General features: G+C 31.8%; 1 protein-coding gene across 1 annotated transcript in view; it reads left to right on the top strand.

Annotated features, from left to right (window-relative positions):
* LOC143084314 (uncharacterized) overlaps positions 1-16,775 on the top strand; it is a 59,650-nt gene extending 42,875 nt beyond the window's left edge. Inside the window, exons 11-16 of the mRNA XM_076260726.1 lie at positions 502-532; positions 1,510-1,781; positions 8,316-8,343; positions 9,471-9,797; positions 14,221-14,520; positions 15,630-16,775. Of these exons, the coding sequence (XP_076116841.1) occupies positions 502-532; positions 1,510-1,781; positions 8,316-8,343; positions 9,471-9,797; positions 14,221-14,520; positions 15,630-15,964 (1,293 nt within the window). The 3' untranslated portion in view covers positions 15,965-16,775. The remainder of the gene's footprint in view (positions 1-501; positions 533-1,509; positions 1,782-8,315; positions 8,344-9,470; positions 9,798-14,220; positions 14,521-15,629) is intronic.
* The last annotated feature ends 1,819 nt before the right edge of the window (positions 16,776-18,594 follow it).

Below are 18,594 nucleotides of genomic sequence, written 5' to 3'. Positions count from 1 at the left end.
TAAGAAATAAGATATCGTATATGATTTTCAACATGACAATTCTTCATCATAAACCAAATGACGTAAAATTCAGCACCTCAGGCCTTCAACAAGTAGCAAACTATATGCCATATACCAAGCTCTTTTAAGTTGTTATGTAAACATGTTCATACATTCAGAGACAAATTTATATCTGTACCAACTTGCTGATGTTGGTATGATAGTAACTATACATAAAATGTATCAGACAGAGGGACAAAGGATGATATTGTTGATATGACATCTTTTTGTTTAACCTTTTTTTTGTAAGGTAGATGAGCAGATTGATATTGATAATATTTACTTGACTTTGCTTGTAGTAACTATTAGCATTTGCCAATATTGTATATTTTTTATTATATGTGTTTGTGTCATTAGTTTCACACATTTTACAAAGTGAAATGTATTTTTGTGGACCGATGAGCAAGTAGGTTGCTTACAGGAGTTATACGAATACTTGTAAAGTTATTTTCTATTTTGCAGGAACAAAAGCAGTGTGATGCTAATTGTCCAGGTAAATGTATCATTTATCTCTCTGCAATAGCAGATTATTGACAAGGTTTAACATTTAACATTTAGCATTTAACTTACTGGTATGAAAATATCCAATTTCATATTTCATGTCATAAACCTTGCTATTAAGTTGCTAATGGTGTGCTTTCGTGCTGATAACGATTACACAATATTTGAACATCCATGGAAAAGCAATACATTTTTACCTTTTGAGATAACAACTACATAAAATACATGTACTTCATATTTCATGTCATAAACCTTGCTAATTGTGTGCTTTCGTGCTGATAACGATTACACAATATTTGAACATCTGTGGAAAAGCAATACATTTGTACCCTTTAAGTTAACAACTACATAAAATACATGTACTTCATATTTCATTTCATAAACTTGCTAATGGTGTGCTTTCGTGCTGATAACGATTAAATAATATTTGAACATAAGTAGAAAAGCAATACATGTTTACCTTTTGAATTAACAACTACATAAAATACATGTACTGGAACCTTACATTTAAAGTATATGATTTGGTGAAGTTCATGTTGCTTAGTCTTTAGTAATTGAAGTTGTGTCTTCTGTACTAATATTTGTCTGTTGGTCTTTTTTATTTTAGCGATGGAGTTGGTCACTTTATTTTCAATCTATGAGTTTGACTGTTCCTCTAGTATCTTACATTCTTCTGTTTTGCAAGTTTAGTTTAGATTAATTGCTGTAAACTACTTTTATATATCCTATATATCTTAATAGTAAATTTGTATGATAGATATCAATAGATTAAAGTATATGCTATATATCAGATAACACTTGTTGTGTATTTTGTGAACATAAGTTCAAAGTAATTATGATAAGATTACTACATATGTTGCTAATATTGCGTACTGAATAACTTCCAATGTTGAATAGTTATAACTTATCTCAGTGTATATATTAACGTACTTTATTGACAAAGCTTATGTGTTCTTGATTTAATATTAGGTTTGAGTGAAGATGCATTATCTCAGATTCCAAGTGACAAAGAATTGTTCCGGCTGTCTGTTAATTGTGAGACACGCATGCTTCACGATTTGGCTCTCCATCTTGGAATGGAAGAGATGGTATGGAATGATATGGAATACAATTACCCAGGAAATGCACAGCTTGTTAAGTTTTTCACACTGATGCATTTGAAAGAGAATGATGAAATACGATTCACAGAAGTGGACAACGGATTGAGAGAAATGGAAATAACACAACATAAATTATGTGTGGTAAGTTATTACTGCAGTGGACTGGTGCAGTTGTATTTATCTTTTTTATATATTGTGTATATAACTATATTTGATATATGGTGTGGTCAGTTGTATGTATCGTACTTTATATATACAACTCGTCTAAACATCAACCTAACAATGTTAGATCTGTAAATTTGCTTTCTTACTGTATATATACAGATTTATCCATCGCATCACCAGCATTGATTGTGATACATGGCTGTGTACATTATGTATCTACAACTCTTCTAAACATCAACCCAACAATGTTAGATCTGTTAATTTGCTTTCGCAATTGTTTTGTTCTTCCCTTTGCTGGGATTTTAACCCATGCTACTGAGATATCGTTACACCAAATCGCCTGCACTGTATCCGGTGCGCTAGCCCACACGACCACCTTGGCTTCACGTAAATGAAACTTTGGTGGCCAGGTGTTACCTTTCCTCGTCAGTTTTAATCTAGCGTCGTAATACAGTACATGATATATAAGGCATGGAGATGTTATTGTTACAGATCAGCTCAATTATCTATATTAAAGGATCTTACAAATTAATGCAAGATACAGTCACAGAAATAATTATATTTATAAGTACCTCTGAGTCAGTGACAACTCTACAACAGATTTATCCATATAACTGGTTTTAAGGTGTACATTTCTGTCCTGCAGTATTCGTTTGACCTTGACATCAAAAAGTTCATTTGAAAATACCATAACCTTATCAGTGGTCTCGCTAGCCCAAAATAGAAGGGCGCCGCGCCCTGGGTGCCCTCAGCCGCGCCCTGTGTGCCCTCAGCCGCGCCCTGGGTGCCTTTATCCGCGCCCTTCTGCCCTGACGTCTTTTCCCAAAATTATCTTGTGCCGTTTTGGTAAAATTTTGTTTCATCGATTTCTGATCTCCAAGTTAATTACATATATGACACCTGTGTGATTGCCCCCAGGTTAATCATGTCATTACAATCAATTACAATGATAAAGACTTCAAAGGTGTTAATAACTAGGTAATTTAATTAGGACAATGTATCTTTTTGTCATACTTTTGATGAATATGTCAGCGAGTGTGCTTGGGTTGGCATTTTCGATCTCCAAGTCACAATGGAAGAGCGTATATAAATGAAGACTTTCATGACTTTAGAATTGAATTTAAGTCATCAAAATAAAGCTATGCCTTTACAGAAATGCCTTCCATCTCAACTTGTTAGCGACAAGCACAGTTTTTAATTAACCCAAACGTGGTGGAAATTGATTTTGGAGTTACTTCCCCTGTTTTAGCTTATTACAAATTTGTGCTCTAAAAATATTATCTAGTATCAAAAAAAGGAATAAATTACCAATTGAATATATAATAACATAATAATGTTACCTTAAAGATATTAACTGTCTTTGAACATATTAAAAAATATATATTGCAATTTTTACTTGATAATTATACTTTTAGCAATCCATGTTCTAAACATTGTTAAATAAGTAATGCTCTCCATTACAGATCATACCGACCGTGCGAGGGCTGTATAGCCAGTCAAGGTCGTTAAACACTTCCATATATACAGATCATATATAGATAAAAAAAAAAAAACACATATTCTTTTTTGATAATGGGTAGAGTGAAGTTTTAAAAAAAAAAAAAGAAACATAATATGTTGATGAAGATGTACTATATCATTCATAACTACACAAACAATGAAATAAAGACTATAGTTGAAAAGCATCTTTATCTAAAAAAAAACAAACATATACAGTAAAAAAAAAGAGATTCGTTAACTCGTGATACACACAGAAACGTAGACAAAAAAATGAGCAGTGCCTTTTCTTATCATAAAAAGTGCCCTGCCCTCCACTGGCACCCTGCCCCTTTTGATTTCTAGCTAGAGCACTGCTTATAGATACATATTAAGTGTCTACTTCACAAATAATAATGGATGGTCTCAAAAGAGGGATGAAAGATACCAGAGGGACGATCAATCTCATAAATCAAAAATAAACTGACAATGCCATGGCTAAAAATGAAAAAAAAAGACAAACGGACAAACAATAGTACACATGACACAAAATATAAAACGATAGAATAAGCAACACGAACACCACCAAAAACTGGGGGTAATCTCGGAGGCTCCATAATGGTAAGCTGATCCTGCTCCACATGTGGCAACCGCCAGGTTGCTTATGCTTTAACAAATCCAGTAAATAGTCATATTCACGAAAGGGAAGGGGATTGTAGTTATGACATAAGGAACATATCTGATATCATTTTTGAAACGGTTATTCCATAACGGTCAACCAACTTGTGATGGCGTCCGTAAAATTTACGAAGGGATGACTGTATCAATAAATTCTGCCATCAGTTTTTTATGCTGCCTCTACGCCCCCGCCGTAGCGGAGGTTGCATGAAGTTTTACTCCCGTTCGTTTGTCCGTACGTCCCAAAATTGATTTCCAGATTCTAAATTTAGTTTTCCTCAACCATTGAATTTTTAGCTCACCTGGCCCACAGGGCCAAGTGAGCTTTTCCCATCACTTTGCTTCCGTCGTCTGTCGGCGTCTGTCCTCGTACTCCGTCGTCTATCGTCGTTAACTTGTACAAAAATCTTCTCCTCTGAAACTACTGGGCCAAATTAATCCAAACTCGGCCACAATCATCCTTGGGGTATCTAGTTTACAAAATGTTTCCGGTGACCAACCAAGATGGCCGCCATGGCTAAAAATAGAACATAGGGGTAAAATGCGGTTTTTGGCTTATAAATCAATAACCAAGCATTTAGAGCAAATCTGACTTGGGGTAAAAATGTTTATCAAGTCAAGATATATCTGCCCTGAAATATTCAGATGAATTGGACAACACATTGTTGGGTTGCTGCCCCTAAATTGGTAATTTTAACGAAATTTTACTGTTTTTGGTTATTATCTTGAATATTATTATAGATAGAGATAAAGTGTTAACAGCAATAATGTTCAGCAAATTAAGATTTACAAATAAGTCAACTTGACCGAAATGGTCAGTTGACCCCTTTAGGAGTTATTGCCCTTTATAGTCAATTTTTAACCATTTTTCGCAAATCTTAGTAATCTTTTACACAAATCTTCTTCTCTGAAACTACTGGGCCAAAATAATCCAAACTTGGCCACAATCATCTTTGGGGTATCTAGTTTAAAAAATGTGTCTGGTGACCCGGCCATCGAACCAAGATGGCAGCCACAGCTAAAAATAGAACATAGGGGTAAAATGCAGTTTTTGGCTTATAACTCAAAAATCAAAGCATTTAGAGCAAATCTTACATGGGGTAAAAATGTTTATCAGGTCAAGATATATCTGCCCTGAAATTTTCAGATGAATCGGACAACCCGTTGTTGGGTTGCTGCCCCTAAATTGGTAATTTTAAGGAAATTTTACTGTTTTTGGTTATTATCTTGAATATTATTATAGACATGATAGATAGAGATAAAGTATTAACAGCAATAATGTTCAGCAAAGTAAGATTTACAAATAAGTCAACATGACCGAAATGGTCAGTTGACCCCTTTAGGAGTTATTACCCTTTATAGTCAATTTTTAACCATTTTTCGTAAATCTTAGTTATCTTTTACAAAAATCTTCTCCTCTGAAACTACTTGGCCAAATTATTCCAAACTTGGCCACAATCATCATTGTAAATACAATTTTGTCATGAATTCATCTGCTTCCTTTGTTTAATATTCACATAGACCAAGGTGAGGGACACAAGCTCTTTAGAGCCTCTAGCTAGTTCTGTTTGAAGTTATGCTCATTTACAAATGGAAAATTACAGAATTTGTGATTTACATTCCCTTATTTAAGTTAGCTTCAACCAATTGTTATGAGACTTATACACAATTCTAAATACTTTAAAACACAGGTCAACTTATAAATTTTGGAGTGTCACTTTAACTGATCATGTAGAGTAATACTCCTTTACAAATTGAAATTGCTGATTTTGTTTGTTTAAGTCCTCTTACTTAAATTTGCCCCAACCAATTTTTATGAAACTTACAATAATACTTATTACCACAAAACTCATATTATTCATCATTGTCAGACAACTTTTTATAGGAGTAATTGCCCTTACATGACAAATTTTATCATCTTTTCCATGTTTGCCTTTTATTTTAAGACTAAGATATATAGAGAACATCTTTGATTTGCCGAAATGATCAGCAAGACAATTAAGCTATACAGATAAGTTCAACGGTCGAAATCGTCAGTTAATTCCTTATAGGGTGATTGTCCTTTGATGAAAATGTTTACCAGTTATGCGTTTTTGCTTGATATCTAAACACTAAAATAAGTAGATAGAAAAGAAAGGAAAATTATATACAGCCAAGATCTGCAATGAAGAACATTTGGATGATATTGCCTGATGACTACTTGATTAAGCTATTGTCCTTAATAATTTATAGCTTTTCTTTGTCATAATAGAAAATATTATGATTTAGTACATGTAGTACTTAATATGTTTCAACAACTTCTTGAGTTTTAGGTTTAGCCAATCTATTAAGGAAGGTGTGATTTCAATACGACAAGTCTATAGAACGGATGTTGAATAGAGAAGCAAAATATTTGACGTACATTTTATAACAAAACAATCATGCAAATAGAGGGTTGTAATATTGACCATAAATTTAGAATGTTATTCTTTTGAAACGTCCATTTTAAAAAGGGACGTCGATTAGAGACCGGACGTTTATATGAGTCTTACACTGAAAATAGACTACCAACCTTAGCAAGAACATTTGCCTTTAAATTAGGATTTTGTTGATCTTGTGTTGAGTTTGAGCAAAAACTAAAAAATATAGAGAAACTTAACAGACTAAATGATCAGCAATATAAGATCAACAAAACAGCTTTTTGTAATGAATTTTATTCTCGTCTACAATGTTGGAAAGTTGTCAAATCTGACTTGACCCAAGCCGTGCATTTGATTTACATCGTACTACATTATAAAATGTATATAGAAATTACAAACAGTTTTGTAAAAAGAATTAACAATGCAGACTTGACACTACATGTACAAACTAGTGAAAGTTTAAAATGGCGTATATCAACTCAACTGTACTGATTTTTATTGACCAGTCCGAATTGGTCTGATATTTACTGAATAATATTCGACTGTAGCCTGCATAATATTTAACAGGCAGAACTTGTACTCAACCTTTACCCGACCAGAAATCAACATTTTGTATGCGTCTGAGCGCTCCACCTAGTCGGAACCATACTCGTACTAGTCTGAACCGTATTCGACCTTGTTTGAACATACTTGACCACGTGTTAACCTACCTAGACATATATTTCGCTCACTTGGTCCACAGAGCCAAGTCTGTGAGTTAAGTGAGCTTTTCTCAATACTTGGCGTCCGTCGCCGTCCGTCGTTATCTTTTACCTAAATTTTCTTCTCTGATACACATGGAATAAATATAAGAAAAACTTGGCCACAGTCATAATTGTAGTATTTAAAAGAAAGAAAAATGCATATGTTTGATGTCCCTGCCTGCCAACCAACATAGCCGACATAGGTAAACATAGAACATAGGGCGGAAATGCAGTTTTTGGATTATGTCTATGAAACAAAAGCATTTAGAACACATCTGTCAGAGGGCTAACATGTTCATTAGGTTTAGAGTTATCTGTTCTAAAATTGTTGTCCCAGAATATTATTAAATATATTATCAAAGCTGTAAATAGCAATGTTTACCAAAATATCATTCTAAAATAAGTCAATATGACTAAATTTGTCAAAAAAAACCTGGAGAAGTTATAGTAGATTTTATACGACCGCAAAAATTGAAATTTTTTGGTTGTATATTGGTATGACGTTGGCGTCGTCGTCGTCGTCCGAAGACATTTGGTTTTCGCACTTTAACTTTAGTAAAGAAAATAGAAATCTATGAAATCTAAACAGAAGGTTTATGACAATAAAAGGAAGTTTGGGATTGATTTTGGGAGTTTTGGTCCCAACAGTTTAGGAATTAGGGCCAAAAAGGGCACGAATAAGCATTTTTCTTGGTTTTTGCACAATAATTTTAGTATAAGTAAACAGAAATCTATGAAATTTAAAAATAAGGTTTATGACCACAAAAGGAAAGTTTGGATTGATTTTGGGAGTTTAAGTCCAAACAGTTTAGGAATTAGGGGCCAAAAGGGTCCAAAATTAAACGTTGTTTGATTTCATCAAAACATGAACTATTGGGGTTCTTTGATATGCCAAATCTAACCGTGTATTCAGATTTGCAGTACATCTAACATCAGGTGGACATGTTCATCAGGATTAGATTTGTTTACCCTGAAATGTTCAGACAATCCATTGTTGATTTGCTGTCCGTCGATTAGTAATTTTAAGGAAATTTTAAGTTTTATTGTTATTATTTTAACCATTTTAATAGGTTCTGATAATATATAACATCTAATAATCTATAATATGTAATACTATAAATTATAACCTTATTTTACTTTATTTAAAAAAAGTAGATACAGGTAAGATACACAGGCTCTTGAGAACCTATAGTTTGATATTATTATATTTGCAGGTAAGACGGATAAAGCAAGTTAAATCTAGTAAGTACTGTAATATATTAAGGTCTGTATATGACATTATAATAAAGACTTTCTGTTTCGCCTACCTATATGTTGCCTTCGACTGCATTTCATGGATCAGTGATTAAGGTTAACACGATAAGGTCCGTTTCTTAAATACTTTAAGCAGTTGTGTATGGAATATCTGTAATAAATTGATGCCAGTCTGGTTGGTTTGAGTTGACCTTGACCTTGACCTCATTTTAGTGGTTCATTGGTCAACTGTTTTGTTATTGTGTTTTAGTCATATCAGAGAGGTAATAAGTGCAATAATTGAATGCTCATATTTTGTAGTCCTCCTCCTCTCATATTCTTATACCTTCCTATAACCGATGAGAGCAATTGTTACCAGTTTGTGTCATTTTCACGTCTGTCATCTGAAATCAGCAATATATATTTTCTTCTTCTTTTCAAACATCAGCTGCATCTAGTCGACACCAAACAATGGGAACACAGACATTTTTGTTTTTAAAATGTTAAGGTTCAGATGTATCAGACATGTGGAAGTTCCCTAAGTTGATCTGAAATGACTTCCATATCTAGTCTATGATATAAGGGTCAAAAGTATGTTCAAACTGACAAATCATCTAAGATATGAGACTAGGGTGTGCAGTTCATGGATCCGTGTTTAAAAATTGTTGAATTCTCATCATCAAAAACCGGTTGACATTGACTGAGAAACAATGTATTTATCGCATTTTTTTGTAATTTGATAGTTCAGTGGAAATGTTGATAATTGCAATATTAAACGACGTAAACTATGCGAAAGATTATCTCTGTCAACAGTTTATTGATACACTATCCTATTTTCGTCGATTTTTAAAACAAACTTCTACAAGACAAACTATTGAACCAATTTCAACAAAACTTCTAGTGAGTATTCCTTGATGTTTGCAGCATAATTACTCCACCATCAAACATGACTGCAAGACCAAAACACTATCATGACTATATCAAGTTCTCACAACATAACACACATTTAACTTTAATATTGATATTGCATTGCTGTACAAAAAACAATCAGGGTAACGTAGCACTAACTATCAAGTCTTTGATTAAGTTTTGGAAAATTCACTGTAGATTATCTTATTTTTTTTTATTTTACATAGGTATTCCTGACGATATTTTAGATTGTATTCCATCAGATGAGATTTTAGATAGATTAACACCACTGATTGGCAAGATAGTATTTCAACTAGGAATAGAACTTGGACTGTCTGTAGAAGAGATAGAGAGTTTCAAAGAGAAATATGATTGTGATTTGACAGCACAGAATAAGGAAGTGTTGTTTACATGGAGGAAAGACAGAACAGTGAAGCCTACAATACGGGTACTTGAGCAAGCTTTTGTAAATATTGGTAAAGGAGTAAGGTGTTTAAAGGAGGTTGTAAAGGATGTTGATCCCAATACACTTAAAGCAGTAGAAATTGTTACAGGTAATACTTTATGAACGGTCTGAGTTAATAAAAAAAAACCACTACATGCGGTATTATTTAAATCAGGTATTCAGTACAGGAAATATGTATATCATAGATTCATAACAGAAATATATATAATCAGTGCTAACATAGTTTTATTATACAATGCCACTGACGTTATGTTTGTTGAATGAAATTACATACAATCAGGGAAATATATAAAACAAAGTGTGTCTATTGTACTTCACCATATGGTTAAGCACACATCTCTCCTCTACCCCTTTTGTCTGACATATTATTTAAACGCTTAACCAGACCTTGTTCACTATTTAACTAATACTTGCTAAAAAACGCCAAGTGATGACAGCTCGGAAAACACTTGCTGCAGAAAAAAACAGAAAGATACACAAACTGGAAGGGGTGTTTTTTGTCATCCGTCCATTCCATACTGAATATTTTGCATGATGATTCTTTCTGAACTGCTTGACATCAATATAATATACTGACATTTGTTTTGTTTTTCCTCTCATGCAATACTAATGAGAATGGAAATAAGGAATGTGCCAAAAAGACAACAAACCAACCACAGAGCAGACACCTTACTTTAAATTTCGAAAGACACTGAAATGAATTTAAAATTTGTATACATTTAATGACGTTTTTTCTTATAAATAATCCTGTTTTTTACAACAGTTGATGCATTAAAATAATGTAGGATAATTGTAAGCATTGCTTTACTTGATGATTCACTATTTTTTTTTGTTAAAGGGAAACTTCGCAAAAAAATCAAAAATTGATATTATGTTCATTCTGTATAAAAATGCTCAAATTCATAGATACATGTATTAAAGTTTTATTCCGCTAGATAAGCGATCACCATCGATTTTAAATTTAGAGTATCAATTCTCAGCGATCAGCCATTTTGTCTTCTTTCCCGATTAATAAAACCGATATGTCTATAAACCACAAAGAAACAAAACTACAGTAACCGATGTAGTCGTAATTGCGTGTCGATATCTTGTCAATCGTACGGTTGTTTTATCCCACTAACTAACTTGATACGGAAAATATTCTTATTTTTTTAAATTACCATGGTCTGTTGTTTTTAAACTGTTGATATTGGAATTAGGTGAAAAGTCAAAGTTGAAATCATAAATAAGTGTTCTGTGAAAATTGTTTTCGAAAATCTAATTTGTTCATAATTCTTTAAAGTAATAAACTTTTTTCAAATATATTTTGATCTTCCCTCATCTGATCACCAGCATGGCTAAAGGTATTACTTCCAAAGGTATTGTGAGGGGTGTGAGGTGACACGTCCAGGTATTCAAGCGATTTCCTGTCGGGCTTGCAAGTTCATGCATCGTTTCACTTCTGCAGGTATTGATCAGTGTACACGGCTGATAACTTATAACTTATAACTTTCCATTTTGAACTATCAGATGTATAATATACAACTCTGTCTTACTTGTCATTACTAAACTCATACGCTTGTTTATAAATAACATTTCTGGTGTAAAGAATATTATTCATAAAAATATAAATAATACCCAAAAAATAAGATTTGATGAAATTAAAATCTATTTAAATATTTTTTCCAAGGGTGAATTTGGGAAAATGTAATATATACTCATTGTCAATAGTGAAGGACAGATTGGAACAGACCAGAAATATTGATTTAAAAAAATGTACGCACTTGCCGACGATTCGTTTATACGACTAGATAGAAAGTTACGGAACTATAGCGCAATTTAAAATATATACATGTATACATTGAACATAAGAAAAAAACATATATTTTGAATAAATAGGGGTAAAAGTGTTGTAAATAGACTAGTCCACGTATGCCAACAGTATGTAATCATCGAATGTCGATAGACTATTGTATACCAGAAGAAGAAGAGAACCAATTTGATTTAAATACAGGTCGATGTATAACTTTTGCTTTGGTTCATTGAAGCTGTGGACCTAGTAAAATCACAGATTTATATTTCAATAAGATTGTTCTCGAACAAAGGAAGGAATTCGTCATCAAAATTGTTATATATGCCACTGGACGAACACTAATTATCCCCAGAGGATGTGAATATTTTACTGGGAAACTTTTGAGTATCAAAGTTTCAAATTAATTTCGGGATTTATTTTCTTTCTTGGTATTCAATAACAGAAAAAAGAATAAATTACTTGTCCGCTAAATAGGGGTATTCTTGTCAGATAAAAGACTTTTAGTTATATTTAAAAAAAATAGGGAAATATGACATTAAATTGGTTCTGTCTTTTTTTTTTAAACATCGTTAAAAAGATGTGTGTCTAAGGTGAACGCCACAAGAATCCTGTAATACTAGTACGAGAGTATAGCATGTAAACATTCCTTCTCAATAATATGGTTGTATTGGAAATCTTTTCATACAGATTGCCAACTCATTGTCCGATATGCATGTAATATTTGCCACATGACGCCCATAGTTCTTTCTACCATCATCATCTTATTCTTTGATATTGCTGTAAACATCGATGGTTCACACCCAAACAAAATGGGAGTAATGGACCTTCAGAGCTTCTCCGTGTTATACACTTGTGAAATATATCTGAGACGAAATTTCTGTATTGAAATGAATCTACATCTCACAAACAGGATTTTCAAATAACGATTTTGAGTAATCACCTTACAAACCAATATAAACGTATGGCAAGATATAACTATGAAGGAATTTAGTTTTTTGTCAGACGCAAGAACTCATCACTATATCATAAACGTATACGTATATATATATGCATACAGTTTCAAATATCAAGAACAAGCGGTCGATGTCGATAGTCCGTATTCTAACTGTCAGAGTTAGACATGTCACTTGTTCATTCTTGGAAGCCTTCATATTCCCCGTCTAACGATGGTTGTGTTGACTATAAATGCTTGTATGGTAATTCTGTCGTTTATCTGTACAAGCGGTTGCATTTCCTCTCCTTTCCCAACAAACAAACGAACGAAACGCTACTAGTCTGCTTTCTCTGGAGCTCATCCTCAATGGCTCTTATACGTCAGGAAACTTACATGTATACTAATAATGATTGTTTCAAGAACAACGATGTATGGACGAACTATTCTTAATTCGTAATATCAGTTATGCATGACTAAAATATAACTTTTATTACAACTACTGTATTACTTATTTGGATTAATGACGGCTATCATGTTCAACATTGCACAAGTATTATCATAGAATTTTAAAAAAAATCCTCAAAAATCCTCAAAAGAAATAATGCCTTAGCTTAGATAATTGGTATTCTTTTCACAAAAAGTTAGTGTAAATGATTGTCAAATGAATTTAATTATGTAAGAATAAAATGTTAAAAAGAAACTAAAAAAAATCATGCATGTTGTATGTTGTATTTTTTTGTCAATTAAAAACTTTAAAATTGCAATAGTTTTATTAGCATTTAAACACAGCCAGATTTGAATACAAGTTAAGAAATTCCGGTAAAGTCAATGATATCAAACAGATGTACAATGGTATATCAAATTGGGTAATATTGCATTTAGGTTTTATTGAAGATTAAAACTACTATTTTTTGCTTCATATTTGAATCTTTACGCCAATTGCCGCTAAGAAAGTAATCAAAAATTGTTTCCTTTTATTTTTATACACTTTCGGAATTACGAATCTGAATTTTATTTTCAATTAATTTACACAATTTAATTATTGTATCTTTATTCTCATCGTGTATTAAATCTTAGTGTATTAACATCGTGACAGCATACTCTTTCTAATCCTTTCTGTTTATCCTTCCCAAATAACAACATTTATACCTGTGTACGCTTGAACTCACACCTGCGGCTAAATAGCTACAAGGTAAACGAATTGACCTCAAGCCGAGAAATATACAGTGACCTTTACAAAATAATATACACACTCTGCTCACACATTAGTTGCATTGAAATGATTATCAAAACAATAACGGTAAATAAAACTAAAATATTTTCAGTTCAATATCAGTAAAAATGTTCAATAAATATTTTATGAAAAAAATCTCAACAATAATTAATTAAATTTATTCAAAAACATTTACTAGAGATAATTTTATAGGAGTTTAATTCAATCAATACAAAACGGTATATGCATATTCATTTTCGTTCATTCTTATATTGTGGTTAATAACTACGACCATTCGTCAGCTGTGCGCTTTTAATTACGTATATTGTCGATAAGCTATAAGAGTTAAACAGATTTTATTTTTTCCCAGAATTCAATAAATCGGCTAATACGTCACGACCCACTCGAGAATTCAACCAAAAAAGTTACAAATACTTGATTTTCTCCGTTATTAGAAGGAATATAAATTTAAAACTTTGCAAATGTGTTTTTTATGTTAAGATGAACATAATTAGATGATAAGTAAAAAATCGCGGAATTTCCCTTTAATAAACCGATATATTCATTTACAGATAGAATCAGAGAAAACAAGAACAGAATCATACATGACATACAAATAACCCAGATTTTAGACCATATGATGACTAATTTGGTGTTATCAATAGATGACAGACACCGTATTGAACAACATGCTGGACAAGATGATCAGAACAAAGCGTTGCTTGATATTGTGATTAAAAGGAGAGAACCTGCGTATGGTGTACTTGTTGATGGATTAAATACCTATGGATATGAAGAGCTTGCAAATGATTTGAAATGTGATTCACAAGAAATTAGCCAAAATGCAGCATTAGTTCCCGTTGAGAATGAAGGTATAATCTTGATAATTTCTGCATGCTTAGGGTAGGGTTACTTCATTGGTAAAACAATAAATGTTCATACTTTATAACTTACTTTGAGGTATTTTAAGTCACTTGAGAATTAACGGGACAGGATACTGTGTTAGCTATCTTTGATAAGGTCAATGGAACATCGTGGTCAGAACAATCGCCAGTATCAACATCAGTGTAATCCCCATAAAATAAATAATCGAGACCGATATCCCCATGTACTACACATTTTGAAAAAAATAATGAACAGAAAAAACACATGAACATGTTTTTTAGTATTTCTTATCAAAGAGAAGTCAAGCTAGATGTATTTTTAAGACATGTATGTGTAAACACGAAAATAAGAAAACAATGAGGCTATTGGAAAATTTTAAGAGACCCGGGTTACTGTAATTATAGGGTTTAATTTTGAACTGAAATTGTCGAGATAGATTTCAATTGCTCACTACATTGTATTTGTTTTTATTAAGATTACTTAAGATATATCAACCTTCCATACTTTGTTTCCTTAGCGATCAAGTAAAGCGCCGCCATTTTGACCATATTTGTTTTCAACTACACTAATTGACTAATTCTATATATTTTTTTAATAAGATAGAAAGTAGTTAACTTTCAAAAGAACTTTGATGATTATGTTAAAATATTGAAGATCTTAACTTGAAATTCCTACTTTTAAATCTGCATTACTACTATTAGTTCATCCCCATATAAAATCATTTCTTTCTAGTAAATATATTAAAATAATTAAATAATTCATATGGTTTAAATTGTTTGTTCCTATAATTATATATTTTTTTTAACGTAAATCCACACGAACAGCTTCAGCTGATATAATATTGTAACGGTATACACATGCTAACATGTTCATGTGCTGAAATCAATTGTTTACATGTACGAATCTAATCAACCACGTGACACGATAATCTCATAATCAAAACAAAAAATCACTAATCCGCTATTGGGACAATAAAATCTCAACAGACCGATCAGTTTCCAGTCCCCGTAGTAAAATAGTCCTAGTATTCACCAAGCCTGATTATTGTTTATCTTTTAAGTCACTTTTGAGAAACAAAGCTTTTTATATTTTGTAGGTTTATCAGACTGGAATATTCCGTTGTATAAAGTTCGTCTACAGAAGAATTACCTCAAGATTATCACTAGTATATATCATAAGAACATAGTAGATCATCTAATATCAAGAGAGGTGGTGTCAATTGATGAAGGGGAAAAGATTGAAACTGGTAAAACCACACAGGAAAAGAACAGAATGTTAATGACATTATTGTTTCGTAAACATGAACAGGGATATATTGAATTTCTCACAGCTTTACGAAAAGACTCCGTGTATGCAGATCTTGCAGATGAAATAGAAAACACAGCAGTTACAAGTAGAGATATGTCAACTCTTCATACATGCTATAAATAAAATAATTTAAGAATACATACTGTTTTTGATTTTTTTGTTGTACATGGTGTTTATCAAACAACTTCTTTTAAATGTACATTTGTAAATACAAATATCTCTTCATAAATGTTTTTAACAAAAATGCAACAATATGCTCTAATTATGTAAATGTAGTTGTTGCTATATAACATGGTTTTCCACAACTAGTGTTTCTGACATAATGCATCTGATCTGTGTAATGTTCTTATCTTTCATTCATCAGAAACAGGATTTTTAATCCTAACAGATCAGTGGTAAATGTTTTATTATATTATGTTCACAAATATTTAAAAGTGTTACAGAAGAAATTAAACGTCATAAAACATTTATTGATCTCTAGCCAAATGGAATGTTTTATGAGTTGTTTTTTTCTGTTTTGAACATCTTGTTTTATTAAAGAGAAGTCGAGTTTGTAAATTGAAATTGAATTATGTAAAAAAAAAAACTGTTCATTTCATCACCAATATCAAAATTGGTATAGTTTGTATTTTTTCTGAACTCATTCGTTCGTTCATTTATAAGATATTTCTATTGGTACAATATATACATGTTAATGTCTATATATTGTATAATCTTGTCCGAAAAGGTTTTGCGACAATCATAAGAATCCCATAATATCAGTTTCACATATAATATATTTCTCCTTGTATTCAATCATCTTAGATGTGTATATAAAAGTCCTTAGCATATTTTGTGACTTGATCATGTTTATTCATCTCTTATAAAATTAAGATTGACATTGTGTTTTTGATGTTGTTATTTTATCACTGTTTGTGTGTTTAAGTAGTGTCTTTTTCTTGTTTATATATGTATAAACTTTTGATGAGTTCTTATGGAACAAAAATAAATTAAGAAATGTGCTTGTTTTGATCGATTGACCCCCCCCAAACAGAACAAACAAAAAACAAAACATCGACAGTTTGAACCTAACAGGCCAACCTATCTAAAAGCATCGTATTCGTACATCTAAAGTAAAGAAGAAAATGTAAAATAACAAAAACACCAAACTCAAAGAAAAAGTTTATTCGGAGATTTTCTTAACAAATGGCAGAACTCAAAGGTCAAACACATCAACCGAATCAAAACAATTGTCATATATTCATGTACTTACATTGTACAGGAATGGCCTTATGTAGAATAAGAAACAATTGTCATATATTCATGTACTTACATTGTACAGGAATGGCCTTATGTAGAATAAACAACAATTGTCATATATTCATGTACTTACATTGTACAGGAATGGCCTTATGTAGAATAAACAACAATTGTCATATATTCATGTACTTACTTGGTACATGAATGGCCTTATGTAGAATAAAAAACAATTGTCATATATTCATGTACTTACATTGTACAGGAATGGCCTTATGTAGAATAAGAAACAATTGTCATATAGTCATGTACTTACATTGTACAGGAATGGCCTTATGTAGAATAAACAACAATTGTCATATATTCATGTACTTACATTGTACAGGAATGGCCTTATGTAGAATAAACAACAATTGTCATATATTCATGTACTTACTTGGTACATGAATGGCCTTATGTAGAATAAAAAACAATTGTCATATATTCATGTACTTACATTGTACAGGAATGGCCTTATGTAGAATAAGAAACAATTGTCATATATTCATGTACTTACATTGTACAGGAATGGCCTTATGTAGAATAAACAACAATTGTCATATATTCATGTACTTACATTGTACAGGAATGGCCTTATGTAGAATAAACAACAATTGTCATATATTCATGTACTTACTTGGTACATGAATGGCCTTATGTAGAATAAAAAACAATTGTCATATATTCATGTACTTACATTGTACAGGAATGGCCTTATGTAGAATAAAAAAACAATTGTCATATATTCATGTACTTACATTGTACAGGAATGGCCTTATGTAGAATAAAAAAACAATTGTCATATATTCATGTACTTACATTGTACAGGAATGGCCTTACGTAGAATAAACAACAATTGTCATATATTCATGTACTTACATTGTACAGGAATGGCCTTATGTAGAATAAACAACAATTGTCATATATTCATGTACTTACATTGTACAGGAATGGCCTTATGTAGAATAAACAACAATTGTCATATATTCATGTACTTACATTGTACAGGAATGGCCTTATGTAGAATAAAAACAATTGTCATATATTCATGTACTTACATTGTACAGGAATGGCCTTATGTAGAGTAAACAACAATTGTCATATATTCATGTACTTACATTGTACAGGAATGGCCTTATGTAGAATAAAAACAATTGTCATATATTCATGTACTTACATTGTACAGGAATGGCCTTATGTAGAATAAACAACAATTGTCATATATTCATGTACTTACATTGTACAGGAATGGCCTGATGTAGAATAAACAACAATTGTCATATATTCATGTACTTACATTGTACAGGAATGGCCTTATGTAGAATAAACAACAATTGTCATATATTCATGTACTTACATTGTACAGGAATGGCCTTATGTAGAATAAAAACAATTGTCATATATTCATGTACTTACATTGTACAGGAATGGCCTTATGTTGAATAAAAACAATTGTCATATATTCATGTACTTACATT

This window comes from Mytilus galloprovincialis, chromosome 7 (genome assembly GCF_965363235.1).
Source record: "Mytilus galloprovincialis chromosome 7, xbMytGall1.hap1.1, whole genome shotgun sequence".
Taxonomy (NCBI): domain Eukaryota; kingdom Metazoa; phylum Mollusca; class Bivalvia; order Mytilida; family Mytilidae; genus Mytilus; species Mytilus galloprovincialis.
Note: the sequence above shows the minus strand (reverse complement) of the source record. Positions and strands in the feature narration are given on the sequence as shown.